This window comes from Aotus nancymaae, unplaced genomic scaffold, assembly GCF_030222135.1.
Source record: "Aotus nancymaae isolate 86718 unplaced genomic scaffold, 86718_ANA_hifiasm-v0.15.2.pri h1tg000011l, whole genome shotgun sequence".
NCBI classification, from domain to species: domain Eukaryota; kingdom Metazoa; phylum Chordata; class Mammalia; order Primates; family Aotidae; genus Aotus; species Aotus nancymaae.
The window spans coordinates 45,183,183-45,199,159 of NW_026988422.1; the positions used below are offsets into that span (position 1 = coordinate 45,183,183).

General features: G+C 40.9%; 1 protein-coding gene across 1 annotated transcript in view; it reads left to right on the plus strand.

Moving 5' to 3' along the window:
• The window catches only part of PRKCH (protein kinase C eta), a 237,209-nt gene that overhangs the window by 63,528 nt on the left and 157,704 nt on the right, over positions 1-15,977 (plus strand). Inside the window, exon 2 of the mRNA XM_064374909.1 lies at positions 6,867-6,930. Coding sequence (XP_064230979.1) covers positions 6,867-6,930 — 64 coding nt within the window. The remainder of the gene's footprint in view (positions 1-6,866; positions 6,931-15,977) is intronic.

The window sequence follows — 15,977 nt, forward strand, 5'->3', positions numbered from 1 at the left end:
TGGCTCTATCACAGTCACTCACAGAACTTAAAACAGCAGATGCCTAGACCCCATTCCCTTGCCCCAGAAAATTCAAAATCAGTAGATCACCTGTGGGGCCTGGGAATCTACATATTGAATCCCTCTCTGTGATTCTATGGTAAAAGAGGTTGAATGGCCTTCCTGATGTCACAGACTGGTCAGGGAAGAGCACCAGGACCCAGGTCTTCTCTGGCACTGCTATTACTCAGCCACAAGATGGGAGATAGGGGATAAGTTCAGATGGGGACTGTAGTATCTGAGGTCACAGTGATTCATGTGAGTTCAACAGTGATGGCTCTCTGAGGAAAAGGTTACCTGGCATGAGAACTCAGTGGGTAGAGAACTCAGTGGGAGGATGCACGTTGGAAACCATTCAGCCAAGAAATGCTTTCCCAAGTGGCTGCTGTGAACCAGGCACAGGGTTGATCTTCGGGTTCTCAGAGTGTAGAACAGAATAGTAGGAACAACATAAAGAACTCTAGTCTGAAGTTGTGTTTATATTTTGTTCTCTGAGTTGTTCTGAGTTAGTTTAGGTGTAAGTTACAACGTATGGGTTGAGATTCATTATTTTGGGTATGATATCCAATTGTTCTAGCACCATTTGACACTGAGTTTTTATACTTTTGTTCATTTGTCTATTTGTGTATAAGAATCACATTTTTTAAAAGACCAGTGCTTTCTGGGTTTCAACAAGGGCCTGGGAGTTGTTCTTCTTACCGAGAGAAGTGTTCTATAGGGCAGGGGGTTAGTGTATTTACTGCTCCTTGAATGACTGTTACAGTAAGAATACTAAGTGCGTTCATTTCTATGTGAGGCTGCCCTAGACTGACCTCGGTTCTGTTCTCTTGGACACTCTGTCAGTGCATTTAGCTGATGACATAGCTAGCCTGAGGCCTTGATTTGGGGATCCATAAAACTGAGAAGGGGAGCGAATGAACTGTAACTGAATTTGGGATCCAGTGAACACTGCGACCTGGAACAACAAGCCAAAATATTACAGAACAAAAAATGAAGCACTTAGTTTTTTGTGAAGGTTTTGAGCCTACCCACTGCACAAGCACAGGGTGTGGGAAGCCAAGCCTTATAGCACATAGAAAAGATGCAGAGGTTTTAGTTGATTGCAAGCTCAGCCTGGGTCACTGAGGCTTCTCGGAGCGCCCATGCAGTCTCACTCCATTGGTAACGGGCAGTGTCACTGCCAAGATCAACGTTAGTGATAATCTCGCTCTCGCTTGAGAAGGTCAGGTCACACGCTCAGGTTGATTTCACCCTTTAATGGGGGTGTGGAGAAATTGGGGCATGAAATGACCAGAATGGTGAAGGAGGAGAAAATCATGTTCTACATGAAGTCGCTGAAAGAGTTTGGGATACCCAGATCTATTTTATTTACTTATTTGTTCCACAAACCATTTTCTGTCCCCTTATATGCAAGGTGGGGTCTTCAGGGACAGGACATAATGACTATAACATGATGTGGGTTCAGCAGTGGTCTCCATAACAGTTGTGCAGTTGCCCACCTGTCTAAAAGAGGTTTGGGAAGGTCCCCCTATACAGGTGGGTCCCAAATTGATGGACACATAGGAGTCTGACAAGTTAAAAAAGGAAGAAAGCATTTCCAGACAGAAAGATCACATGCCCCAAATCACTGGGCAATAAGCTACAGATGGGTAATGTGTAATTTTCATAATTTTGACTATATTCCCCAGTATGCTGCTTGATTCATAACACGTTTGGTTGCTCTCTCAGAATAAATGAAATAACATGCCTCCCTGGAGAGTGTACAAGAATTAAGAGATGTGGGTACAGGTTGTATGCAGCTGGAGTGGTGGGAAGAGCTTAGGCTGAAATGTAGGAGGGGTATAGTGTCTAGGGTTATGTGTTGGGCAAAAGAATTTGAACCTTATCGTGGAAAGGAGAGGAAACACGGATGGTTTCTAATTTAGGAAGCCACATGGCCAGATTTTAATTTTTGAAACTTGTCACTGGCAGCAGCTGGAGGATGGTCGTCTGGAGTTAGAAGCCAGGTAGAAGCCCATTAAGTGAGGCCAGATGAGCCACGGCAGTAGGACTGGAGCAGGAGTGGATCTAGGAGATACTTAGAGAGTGGGCTTGTTGGGATGTGATAGCGATTGCACGTACATGCTGAGGAACTGGGCTTCTGGTGTGGACTGCTGAGTAAACACAGGGCTCAGGAGTGAGAGGAGGGTCAGGTAAGGGTGGTGTCCTGGAAGCAAGGAATGAGAGATTCATGAAGAGGAAGCTGTCACGATCAGATGCAGCAGATAGATCAACTGAGATGAAGACAGGCACATCTTTGTATCTGAAGCAGGACGTGATAAGAGTTGCTGGAGCTGTTTCAGAGCTGGTGGGGCACAGGAAGGCAGACTGCAGGAGATGGCATGGATGTTAGAAGGTATAGAGGGATGTGATAATTGCTGTCAAATATTTGATGTATTCCCTTTGGCTGACAATTTGGATATGTTTTTTGAGTGCAAGTGACAGAAACCTTTACTCAAACTGACTAAGAGCAGAGGAATTTATAGGGTAAAATAACAAAAAATCCCAAAGAATCAAGCAAGGCTTGATCTAAGTGTTTAAATGATGTCATGAAGAACTGGTCTCTTTCTGTCCCTCAGCTCCCTTTCTTCTTTGGCGTCATTGTGTAGCTCAGTGAGGGGACCACACAAATGCCAGACACTCCCAAGTTTGTGTCCTTCCAGATTGAAGTTTAGCAGAAGCAAGATCTTGTCCTTTCCTTGTAGATCCAGGATTCCTAGTTGGACCTACTTGGATTTTTGTGCCCAAACCTGAACCAGTAGATGCTGAGGGTAGGGAATTGTAGTTATACTGATAGCCAGATGGAAGGAATGTGCCTGCTCCAGGCCAGCTGTGCAGAGTTCAGTGCTCTGATCTGCTGGGCCTGGTCACATGTCTACTCTGGAGCTAGGGGCAGAATCCCAGATGAGCCATTTGGAATACATGTGAGGGAGGGGTAGTTCTCAAATAAAGCTCAAGTGTTATTCCCAGAAGGTGGAATGGATATTCTAGCTAGAGACAGTGTCCACTGGAGCTGTGGAGGACAAAACTAAGGTAAATGAGTGGCAATTACGATCTTGATGCATTTGTGTTCGTAGAGAAAGATCTGTCTGTGATGTACAGGAATAAAATAGGCCAGCTGTTAAAGTAGTGACTTGGCTGTGCAACCACCACGAATAAATGATAACAGCCCATCACCCGTGGATAGAAAGAATGGATAACCTCCAAAGCCATGTTTTTCAAACTGTTTCTCTGTGACACAGTAAGGAGTACATCTTCACATTAAAACCCAGTGTACGCTCTTATATGTGTACAAAACTACACACAAAAGTTACATGAAACAGTGCTTTTCCTTACTACCTGTGACATGTTTATATTTTCTGTTTTTATTCTACTTAAAAATCCCTATTGTGGGCTGGGTGCGGTGGCTTATACCTGTAATCCCAGCACTTTGGAAGGCTGAGGTGGACGGATCACCTGAAGTCAGAAATTGACCAGCCTGGCCAAGACGGTGAAACCCTGTCTCTACTAAAATTACGAAAATTATCTGGGTGTGGTGGGGCACACCTGTAGTCCCAGCTATGTGGGAAGCTGAGATAGGAGAATCACTTGAACCCCGGAGGTGTTCCAGCCTGGGCGACAGAGGAGACTCCCTCTCGAAAAAAAAAAAAAAAAAAAAAATCCCTATTGTGTCTAACCCACTAAATTGCTTTCATGTCTCTCTAAAAGGTTTCAGCCTGCAGTTTGTAAAACCCTGTTCTAAGGTCCAGTGTCTTACCACATCGGCCCTAGATGAACAACACTTTAAGACTGTGTTTAAATCCGGCTTTTCCACCACGATGGGTGGCGTGGGTCAAAAATGCGGAAAGAAACCTGTTCTACTGGTGAGAGCTCCTGCTTCAAAGTGGTGGAGTCTCCTGCTGTCTGTCAGAGGAGCTCCTGACCCATCTTAAGGTGGAAAGGCCTTTGCGGGCCCTCAGGGAAGTGTTGAAGGGAGTTTACGGGCTGGCTGTGGGCTGCAGGATGGTGGAGGCGGCCGGGCAGTGACTCCGCCTTGTGCCAGCAGTAGTTCATGTTGTGAGGTCAAATGTATGTGTATGTATTTATTCTCTGGCAGGCATTTATATTGAAGATGAGGGAGTGGCTTTTAAAAATAACGTATTTTTGACTTGAAACATGTCAAGGCAGAGAGTGGAGACAATTAGAGGTTGATATCCTGTTTAGTCATCTCTCTAGAGAGCTCTATTTTCGGAGCTGTTCTATAAAGGTTCACAAGTGGTGTTAAGATAGTTAAGAGGATATTGTTAACAGTAGTCATGATGCAAGTAGCTGATTTGAACAGGGAGGTGATTTATAGTGTGGTAACCACGTTGGTAACAGGTTTTATGCAGAGAAAGAGAGGGTTGTAAGAATAGGTTGTTATACAGGTAAAGCTTTCTGAATTGGAACAAAGCAGGCATTTTTTATTTTGGAAAAGTATACAGTCAGGGTGTGGTGGTGACCTAGGGTACGTCCAGTGCATTTAGGGGCCTTTTGTCATGGGTAGATACAATTAAAAAAAAAAAAAGCAAATAGTACTGTTAAGAATCTTTGAGATCAGCTGGGCATGGTGGCTCTCAACTGTAATCCCAGCACTCTGGGAGGCTGAGGCAGGGGTGTTGCCTGGTCTCAAGAGTTTGAGACCAACCTGGGAAACATGATGAAACCCCCTGTCTAAGTCAGCCATGTTAGCATGTGCCTGTGGTCCCAGCTACTTGGGAGACTGAGGCAGGAAGATCACTTGAGCCCAGGAGGTCGAGGCTACAATGAGCTGTCAATCCAGCCTCGGTGACAGAGGGAGACCCTGTCTCAAAAAAAAAAAAAAAAGAATCTTTGAGATCATGTGTGGAGGCTATGTTAGAAACGCTAGGTCAGTGCCAGGTGCAGTGGCTCATGCCTGTTATTGCAGTGCTTTGGGAGGCTGAGGTGGGAGGATTGCTTGAGCCTAAGAGTTTGAGACTAGCCTGGGCAACAGAGTGAGATCTTGTCTCTACATACATACATACTTCCATACAGACATACGTATATACATAAGCAAATAAGCTGGGCATGGTGTCACATAAGCAAGCAAGCTGAGCATGGTGTCACATCCTATAGTCCTAGCTACTTGGGAGACTAAGGCAGGAGGATCACTTGAGGCCAGGAGTTCAAGGCTGCAGTAAACTATGATTGTGCCACAGCACTCCAGCCTGGGAGCCAGTGAGACCCTGTCTCAAAAAAAAGGAAAAGAAAAGTAAAAAAAGAAATGCTAAATAATAATGTCATAGACTTTTCATATTGGAAGAGTAAGGCTCAGCATGGTAAAGGACCTTGCCCAGTGTCCAGAGCCAGCTGTGGCAGAATCAGGCTAGAGTTCATGTCCTGGTCTAGTAGGGGGCTCTTTCTACTGTACTATGTGACTTATTTGCAGCGTATTTAAATTTACCTATTTGACCAAAAATGATCATCCGTGTCTCTACTCAAGCTTCTCTGTAGGTCAAGCTTCTCTTCAGATGACAAGTCAAAGGCAGAAATGGAGCCACAGCCAAAAAAAAAAAAAAAAAAGAGAGAGAAAAATAAAATAAAAATGGAGCCACGGGCTGAATCTGAAAAGATTTATTTAAGAACAATTGTAAATTCATGTATTTGAGTCCACAAGAGACTCATAATGCAAGGCCTGGAGGTGTTCATGGATAGTGAAGTTAGCATCCGGTAGGAAGAGGGGAGTCTGCCCACCTAAGCTAGTGGTGATCAGAACAGAGCCAGAGGGCACTGTTCATCCTGGGCGCCATGCTGCATGGGGTCTTTAGGAAACTGGAGTATATGCAGAGGATGAGACCACATGAGAAGACTTCAAGCTGCATGGCTTGCAGAATGCATGTCTTGATATTTCAGCTGATAGGTAATTTCAGGTTATGTTGATACTCCCATGACTAGTCAAGAGTAGCAGCCCAGCACTGTGACTTGTGCCTGTAATCCCAGCACTTCTGGAGGCTGAGGAGGGCAGATCACTTGAGGTCAGGAGTTTGAGATGAGCCTGGCCAACATGATGAAACCCCATCTATACCAAAAAATACAAAAACTAGCCAGGTGTGTTGGCACACTCCTATTATCCCGACTACTCAGGAGACTGAGGCAGGAAAATTGCTTGAACCCAGGAGGTGGAGGTTGCAGTGGGCTGAGATCATGCCACTGCACTCCAGCCTGAACAACAAAGCAAAACTCCCTCTCAAACAAACAAAAAGAGTAGTGAATGCAAGGCTCCTAAACTTCCTTCCCCAGTGCTTCCTTAAGATTGCCTAGACTTCGGTAGAAATATACAGCAGAGACTCTTTATACTATTTACTCCATAAAACTAAAGATTTGCAGTTGACCAAGCTACATGTGTTCATTACCTTGTATCTTCATTGTTTCTCTATTTCATATTCTTGCCGTGTGGCTTAGTAAAATGCTGCTCTTATAAGCCATATGCATAAGATATGGAGGTCTCAAAAACAATCACCAAGTATATGGAGTGCCTCTCTATATTATGATAAGCCAAAAATGGGGGAGAATAAAATTCAAGGGGAAGGAAACTGAAAAAAATGCAGTTTCTTTTAGATTTGCTTTTCAATCTTTACAGTTTTTTGAGGTTTTACGTGTTTCCCTGCCCCTCTACGGTTTAATGAAAGACTTAGATTTACTTGATTTGTGGCTGTGATTTACACATTAGGCCTCTCTGTAATGAATTAAGGCCCACAAAAAGTATTTTAATACTAAAATATAATATACAATATTTTTTCTCTTTCTAGGTGGATCTTGAGCCAGAAGGGAAAGTATTTGTGGTAATAACCCTCACAGGGAGTTTCACTGAAGGTAAGAATGAATTTTGGGTGGTTTCCAGAATACATGTAATCTCGGTTTATACTCAGTAGGAATTTCTATCATGGAAATTATTAAAAAGAGCATGTTGTAAGAGATGCTTAAAAGAATCACTTTCTTAAGTTGGGCTGGCTAGTATTTTGTTGCCCAGTGGTCTGTTGGTTCAGGTTGCCAAATCAAATATATTTGCTAAATCTGGCAATCTCACATTTCATTTAACGCAGTCACCAAGTTTTTGTTTTTATCCAGTGTCATTGTAGCCGAATGGTTTTTGCCTCTTTTTGGTTCATGACTGTGGAATTCTACTTTAGATCTTTGGTTTTGTGCCAACTTTTAGTTTGCCCATGAATGTCTACAAAAGAAATTTAGGGATCCAGTTATGTTCTTCGTAATCTCTGTCTCATTTGTGACCTGTAAGGGATTCTGATCCTATCTCTGGCTACCATACTCCCTATACCCTCATCCAATATTTTTTTAAATGGAGGTAAAATTTATATGGGGGTGAAATGAAAGATCAGAAGTGAACAATTGGAATTTTGACAGATGCATATAACTGCGTAACCAACAGCCCAATCTAAGATATAGGACATTTCCGTTATTGTGAACATTTCCCTGTACCCTTTTTAATCCCCTGCTCCCAAAGGCAATACATAAAGTGCTTTATTTCACCACAGGTTAGTTTTACCTACTCTAGAAGGTCATTTAGGTGGAAATATACCTATGTTCTCTTTTGTGTCTGGTTTCTTTCACTCAGCATACTTTCAGGAAGATTCATATCATTGTCTATATCAGTATTTTTTTCACTTTGTTTCTGAGTAAAATCCCATTATATGAATGTAGCACCTATTTGTTTACCTATTCTCCTCTTGGCGGACTTTTGGGGTTTTTCCTGTTCTTGTTTATTATGAACAATGGTTTTATTAACCTTCTTACACATAAATTTTTCTTGACATAACACTTTCATTTATCTTGGTTGATTACATAGGAGTGGAATTGCGGGTAATAAAGTAGGTGTATGTTAAACCAAATGGTTTCCAAAGTGGTTTTATTACACTCCTACCAACAACATATGAGAGCTCCAATTACTCCATCTCTTTTTGCTTTGCTTGGTATCTTTTATGTACAGAGAAAAATGAGTCTGTTTCTAGCCTAGTCAAATAAAATGAATGTAGTATTATGGAACATTGTTGATAAAACATTATCATCATGCACATAGAACATGGATCAACTATGGTAGAAAGAAACACAACAGTGAGAAAAGAGGCCAGAAGGAGGAGTGGGTAACATTCTGAATGAGCTGAATCACCTCTCTGCATTAAGTTATAAGGGACCAGTGAAGTAAGGTGATGCATGTTAGACCAGGTCTGACTGTGCCATAATCATTACATGACTTTTTTAGAGCCATGCCAACTCTCTAGGAATAAATGCTTACCAAATACATCTGGTTGTTCTCATTGTATTTGTTTCTTAGTTTCAGTGATAAGAAGAATGAAATAGTAAGTCATATTGGGGGTGAGTTCTTGCTAGGTCATTGCAATCGTTTCTTTCAGAGCTAACCTTGGGTAAAATTGTGAGATGAGTTTGTCTTTGGCACTTCCACCTTTGCTTTAAGCTAGTCCTTTCTGCCTACAGTTGTCTCTTACTGCAGTAGGAAGTCCAGTGGTTCCTGTCCAGAAAGAGTTGCTGATAAGGAAGACAGTGAATTCATAGGCTAATTCACACTAAAGTGATAGAGATTGATGTCTTAGTCCTCTACTCCTCTTAGGTATGTTTGCATATTTTAAAAGATGCTGGAAGAGCTGCTTTATCCACGAGAAATAGACTTCTAATGCTGACATTTTAATGTTGAAATCTATAGGTGGGATGTATTTTAGGAACCCCAGATCTGTTCTCTGTGTCTCTGTGGGTGCATTGTTTTTTCAGTTTGTCTCCTAGACTGGGGCTCAGCTTAAGCTTGCTCGTTGCTGCTGCCTTTAAAACACCTCTCCCTTGTCACATGCAGAGGACGTGATGGTTGCCTCTCTGTTTGTGTTAAGTAAGAAGGAAATGGAGCCCCCCACCCCCATGTGCCTGCCACAGCTGTGGCAGAAACCTGGGCCCGGCACTGTGAGCATGTCCCTAGCTTGGCCTTGCTCCTGGAAGTCACCTTAGATTATGCCAAGCCATAATATGACAGGTTGGCTGTTGAACATTTGGAGCTCTGGTTCCCATCTTAGATACTGAAAGCCTTCATGGAAAAGCAGTGTAAGGTCAGGCCTGCCCAATGTGTTTTGGACTATGAAAAGGGCATTGTCCTGGCATCCCGGAGGCATTGTCAAAGCTCAGGAAATGTTGGCTGATCCTCAGTCTGTCTCACAGGATTGTCTTGAAGGTCAGATGATATAATAGATAGGGAAGCACTTTGCAAACTATAAAGTACTATGTGAAGGTGTGTTAGTGAGGTTTTAATTTCCATGTTCCTATTGTCATAGCAAGGAGATCCCAGTAATTTCCCCTATCCCTGCCCTGGTACCATCTTGTATACTCAGCAGGTTTGTTTGATCTTAACATTGACTTTATTTTAGGCCAGGCATGGTGTTTCATGCCTGTAATCCCAGCACTCGGAGAGGCTAAGGCAGGCAGATCACTTGAGCTCAGGAGTGTGAGACCAGCGTGGGCAACACGGTGAAACACCGTCTCTACAAAAAAATACAAAAATTAACCAGGTGTGGTCGCGCACACTTTCTAGCATCAGCTACTCGGGAGGCTGAGGTGGGAGGATTGCCTGAGCCTGGGAGGTGGAGGTTGCAATGAGTTGAGATCGTGCCACTGCACTACAGCTTGGGTGACAGAGTGAGACCTTGTCTCAGAAAAAAAGAAAAGACTTTACTTTATACAAGAAGCCTCAAGAATTTCTTGGACAGTGACTGGCATAATGTTGGCTGATCTCCATGCCTGTTTTCATGATCTCCTATGGAGGTTCTGCCATAAGCTCACATTCTATAATCTCCAAGCTCTCCTTTAAAAAAAATTACTTAAATTGAACTGTGGTCTATGATATACAGAACTGGTATTGGGCCTACTAACTGCTGCTTAACTCATTCGCTCTCATTTTTTCATCTTTCATTAATAATACTGAATTAGCTCAGGCAAAAACATTTTTGTTAAATGTGAGACACAATTGAGAAATGATATGAGAAAAATATGCTGGGTGCAGACCTATAATCACGTCATAAATGCTGGAGAAATAAAGATGAACAAGACATAGACGCTCTCACAGGAGCTCATAGGAGGGAAGGCAGATACATATTATGTGTGCACTGCAGGGAGCCAGGTCCCATGGCAGGAATAAGTCCAATGCACATGGGACTATGTAATCAATTTGGCTAGAAGGATTTAGAGAAAGCTTGTCAGGGGAGGTGATGTTTAAAGCAAGTCTGAATGATAAATAGGACGATACCTAGAGGGGAACAGAGTTCAAGACGGGGAGACAGTTTGTGCAAGAAGCGAAAAGGAGTGTGGAGGTGCTAAATGTGGGGGCTATGGAGGAGCTGAAGATGGGGGAGTGAGATGGTGGGATGTGGCCAGAAATTTGGGAGGGCTTATGTGTGGGCTTTCTCAGGACAGGCTGAGTTTGTTGGTTACACCAGAATAATTATACAACAGTGCCACCGTTCACTTTCAAAAGGGTGATAGGTCAGACAACAAATTGCACGTTCACACCACTTTTAGAAACGATGGGGGTACCAGTGAAAGGTTTTAAGCAGAGATCTGATTTGGTGGCAGTAAGTTCAAGGGTGAGAAAGGGGTGTTAGTTCATAAGAGTAGATTTAAGGTGTGGAGAGCCATTAAAGAGACTCAAAAGGTTGTCTCAGGGCAAGATTATTAGGACCTGAATTAAGTTGGAATATGTAGGGAGAGGAGGGGGACAGCTTTGAGAGATGTTCATGTAGTAACATCAGTAGGAAGTGGCAATCCATTGGATGTGGGGGATGAAGAAAGAGGAGACTCAGATGATGCTCAGATGGTGCCTCAGAGTCATCTACAGGGGTAGAAACTGGGGGAAGATGATTAATTCAGCTTTGGACAAGTGTAGTTTGGGGTGCTTGTGGGAAATCTAAGTTGTAATGTCCAGGAGAAATTGGAAATAAGATTCCGGAGTTTGGAAAGATGCCTGGGCCTGAGATGTAGCTCCAGGTGCCAGGTGGAAGACAGGCACATGGATAAAGAGGTAGCTCTGTGGAGCATTAGCATTTAAGGACTTTGGCTCATAGATTATAATTTATCAAACCAACCAAAACTATGTTGAAGGTTTACTTACCGAACACCCATTTTGCTAATATATTACTTGTGCATTAGTATCTGAGTGCTTGCTGTATGCCAGGGACTGTTTCACCAGATGGTTTACTATCTTCCAAATTGGCACCAAAATGTTCAATAATGGAGTTTGAAGAAAGAACAGAACGCAAAAAACTTTGAAAAGTAATGTTTGGATTGGTGGTAACAGTGGCTTCTTCAAAGTTTGATGATACAGTGTACTGTGTACAGGTTTATGCTTAATGCTGGGGTAAAAAGAACAGATGAACCTACCCAAAACCTATAGTGAGGGGTCTTCATTGAACTTAGATAGATCAAGAAAAACTCTTTTACGATCATTGCTTTGTGGAAGTCTCTCACAGATCTCAATGTGTAAAGTTATCAACTGGATCAGAAACCCCTCACTGTTGTTCATCTTGTTAAAGGTGTTGTCACTCTCCATCAGAATTCCCCTAGGTACTGAGGCAGAAGTAAAAGTGATTTATTATTTTGAAAAATCTGCCTAATGTCAATCTTTATTCCATTCTAACTAAGTCTTTCTGGAGCTAAGAACTGGATCTGAAGTCTGATCAAATTGAAATTATTGTAGTGATGAAACAGCCCTGGATTTTTAATGTAGCCTTTAGATGCTGACATTGTGGCCATGTTTATGATTGTCACTATGTTGGATTAGTTTTTAACTGGAAGAGCAGAGTGGCAAAAAAAAAAAAAAAAAAAAAAAAAAAAGAATAGGTTGAAACAGTGTAAACAGATGAAAATGCATTAAATGAAATTCATAACTGCTTTAATTGGAAGAGAAACAACAGAAAGAAAGTATGACGTCATCTTATATGAAGACAAAAAGATGTAGCTGCATTATTATGCTATTAAAAAATATGGTGTAAGATTTTATGATTCAAAGAGAACATAATTTGCAGTAAATTAAGTTTGCTTGGAATCAGGGAAACTCACACTTAAATGGTTGGCCCACAAAGCAACAACCAGACGTGATGTGTCTCCTGAGGGAAGCCCACACATGATGATCTTGCCAAGAAGTTGAGGTAGTCTTGCCGAAAAATCAAGCCTGAGTCCAGCCAGGCTTCCAGATCCAACCACCAGTTTAGCAGAAATACAGGGGACAGAGGAGCATTTTAAATTACACCATGGGATGTAATCAGCAAAATCCAGACTGTGGAAAAATTTTACAGGAAAAGAGATTTGATTTCTTCTACCACACATTGGAAGAAAAAAGTAAAGGAAAGAACCAAAATAACAAGAGAGAGGCCTATTAATCATTTGCAATATATGGACCACCTTTTATCCCAATTCAAAGACAAATTATAAAAGAAACATTAACTCCCAGGAGGCAAGTGAAAAAATGGAAACAGTGCTTGGATCTGTGATGATATTATGGAATTGTTGATGTTGTTTAGGTGTGATTGTGGTATTGTGGTTGCTTAAAACAAAAAGAACATTCATTAGAAATACACTTAAAAATATTTACTGACGATATGATACCACATCTGGGATTTACTTCCGAATAATGCAGAGCTGGGCAAAGGGGATGGAATAGAGTTGAAACCCGATTAGCCATGAGTTGTTTACTGAAGCTGGGTGATGGTTATATGTTGCATGTGGTTTATTATGCCATTCCACTTTTGCATGTGTTTGAAATTTTCATCAATAAGTTAAAAAGTAAAATAAAAGGACACATTTCAAGAATATCTGCTTTTTAAAAACCAGAATCTGGGTTATGACATCAAAACGATGCTTGAACTTGAACATGTTACCTGTTTTCATTTACAAATTAAAGCTGGAGGGTTTTTAAATGTATATATTTCATCCGTAATTCTCAATTTTTATGTATTATGAAAAGGTAAGTTAAAAATTTTAAATGACTAAAGTGCAGTGCTGCAGAAAGATTTTTTAAAGTGCCAAATAAATAATAAGCTGTGAGTCAAAAACTGCAGGTAGGAAGATGTGAGTAAGAGAATTCCTTTTGTTCCATCATAAAGTTCTCACTCACAATGAATGACAAGTAGATCATCTCCTACTAACACTTACATAACATCTTGCAGTTGCAAAGTTTAATTTTAAGATAGTTTCCTAAAAGAATAAAGTAAATCAGAAGTATTAATGGTAGAAGTATCTTTATAAAGATAGTAAGACGAGAGTTCTAGGTGTACATGTTACTTCCGCAGAGTTCCCGAAGCAAACATAAATGTATTCTAATTTATACCAGTTTTGGGGGAAGAAAAGCTTCTTCAAAAACAAAACCCTGACAAAGAACCTGTTATTTGTGAATTTGAAGCTTCTTTAGAAAAAAAGGCCCTTTACTTCTGTTAAAACCTTGAATTGTTCCCTTATTAGAGACATTTAATATATAAATTGTAACGGATATACATTTCTCCTGGGCAGACGATGGGAAGGCACTTGAATTTTGGCATCTGCTTTTTCTCTCTACTAAGGTAGTGCACAATGGTGCAGAATAAGAATCTGATCTTTTCTTTTTGTACCACTGCCTCAGTTTTTAGCTCACATTTCTTGTGTCAAACCCACTGATTTACAAATAATGTTCTCCGCTAAATCACTGTGGCACATGGACCAACAGGCAGATGAAGCGTGTGTTACTGCTTTGAAGCTGCAGCCCACAGTTACCCACTGTATCTAACACTTCTGATGCATGTCATTTTTCAAGAGAAAAAGTGGATCTCTGCTGGTAGTTGATTTACAGCATCCCTTTCTCGGATTTCAAGCCTGGTGACAACTTGTTGATTAAATTTTTTAAAAATTTAACTTTAAAAAAAATTTATTCTTTTGGCATATTAGCCTGAAGAATGAGTGGCCACTTTAGTTTTTGTGTGTGTGTTTTGCTGGTTTAAGCAGTTGTGGCTATCAGGCTGAAGACAGGGAAGGAGAGAAAGAAAGAAATCACGGGAATAGAGAAGAGGAACTAGAAAGGGACAAATGATGTTTTTAAAGAATTGAGACTAATTATCCCATGGCATATTGGCTCACTCCTCTTCTCCATAATATCCAGCTCATTTGTTGAATGCTTTCTTAGGACCAGACATTGGAGTAGTCTTGTAATTTAGCAAATAGCACTGGGAGCCCTCATTTTATTTTATTTTCTGGTAGAGGATAGTCTCTTACCTAGTAATTGAGTACCTCTACGTGTTCATACCATGCTTACATTATTTCATTTTCTCTCTATAACAAATTTCTGAGGCTGGTGTGATTCTCAGTATGCAAATGGAAACCAGACTCAGAGATGCTAATTTGCTACGGTCTTTCCTAGATAGTAAGTGGCAGAGCCCAGACACAAGCTCAGATTGCAGTGCTGAGGTACAAGATTTTTCTATACCATCCAGCTATCTAGAGGACTGTGGGGGACAGCATTTTAGTTGTTTTTTTTTTTCTTTATTTCATCTTAGAGGAAAACTGTCCTCAGGGTAGTATAATCCCACCCTCCGTAGAGTCTTATCTTTGGGGATGATGTCCTTTTGCAAGGCTTCCCTTGGGTTCCTCCTCCTTAAACCTGAGGACCAACATTCACCCAGGAAAGGTGCAGCATTCTCAGAAATCAGGCATGAATGGGCCAGAAAGCTCTACGCAGATTGAGTTTAAGATTTGCTCAAGTTTTGCTGTCAGTAGGTTCTCTTAATGTACATCTTCAGTTAGAACTCAGAAGATAAATATACAATCAGTGAGTTCAGCATAGGGTGGTATGATAGCTATATTTGCCTATTTATACCCCAGTCATCATTGGCTTCACTGTACCTACTTCTCTTGTTTTGACTGACTATGAATGAAAAAAACTAAGTGGTGGCTTTGTTGGAAATTTTCAAATTCGTTCTCAAAGTGAGAGCCTGCAGATTTCTGAGAGTTCCAGACATATTTTCAGGAAGTCTTCAGTTCAAAACTTTTTTCCTTATAATACGAAGATGTGATTCATCCTTCCCCCCCCTCCCCCACTGTTTGACATTTGCCCCAATGGTGCAAAAGAGAAATGGTGGGTAAAACCATGGCACCAAACTATAAAGTCATCATTGTATTCTTGATGGTCACTTGCAGGAGGAAAAGAGCTATTTTCACTTAAGAATGTCTTTGATGGAACAGTAAACATTTTTCATGTTATGCTCAACCCTTGACTATGTATCTTTGTAACATTCTGTGTGACAAAATGGGAAATATGCTGAAAGCATTTCTACTTCATACTGAAATACCATCATATCTCAAGGAAAGGCACTTGTGTGATTAAATTGTTAGCTGAGCTAGCCACTTTTTGCATGGAACACCATTTTTAATTTGAAAAAATGACAGACAAACCATACTATGGTACTTGCAAATTTGTCAGACGTTTTCTAAAAAACAAATGAACTGAGCCTGTTACTTCAAGGAAAACAAATGCAAGTATTTGGTGCCAGTGATAAAATCAGAACCTTCAAACCATAATTAGAATTTTGGAAAGTTTATATCCACCATTGCGAGCTTAACAACTTCCCAGTACTTAGTCTTTTCTCATGAGCTTGTTGTTATTAACAATTGTAATTTTTAAAAATTGCATTATGAGATATGTCAGCATTTAGAAGATGACTTCCAATGATTCAGTGAACACATATTTTCACATGGCCAATATGAGATGTTATAAAATCATGTATGGGTCAAGGATCCCTTGAAAGCTTTTAAGGTAGGTACTGTTACATTTTAATGTAACAGTAGGAAAAGTTCATTGATACAGTTTTATGTTGCAACCAACTTTTGAG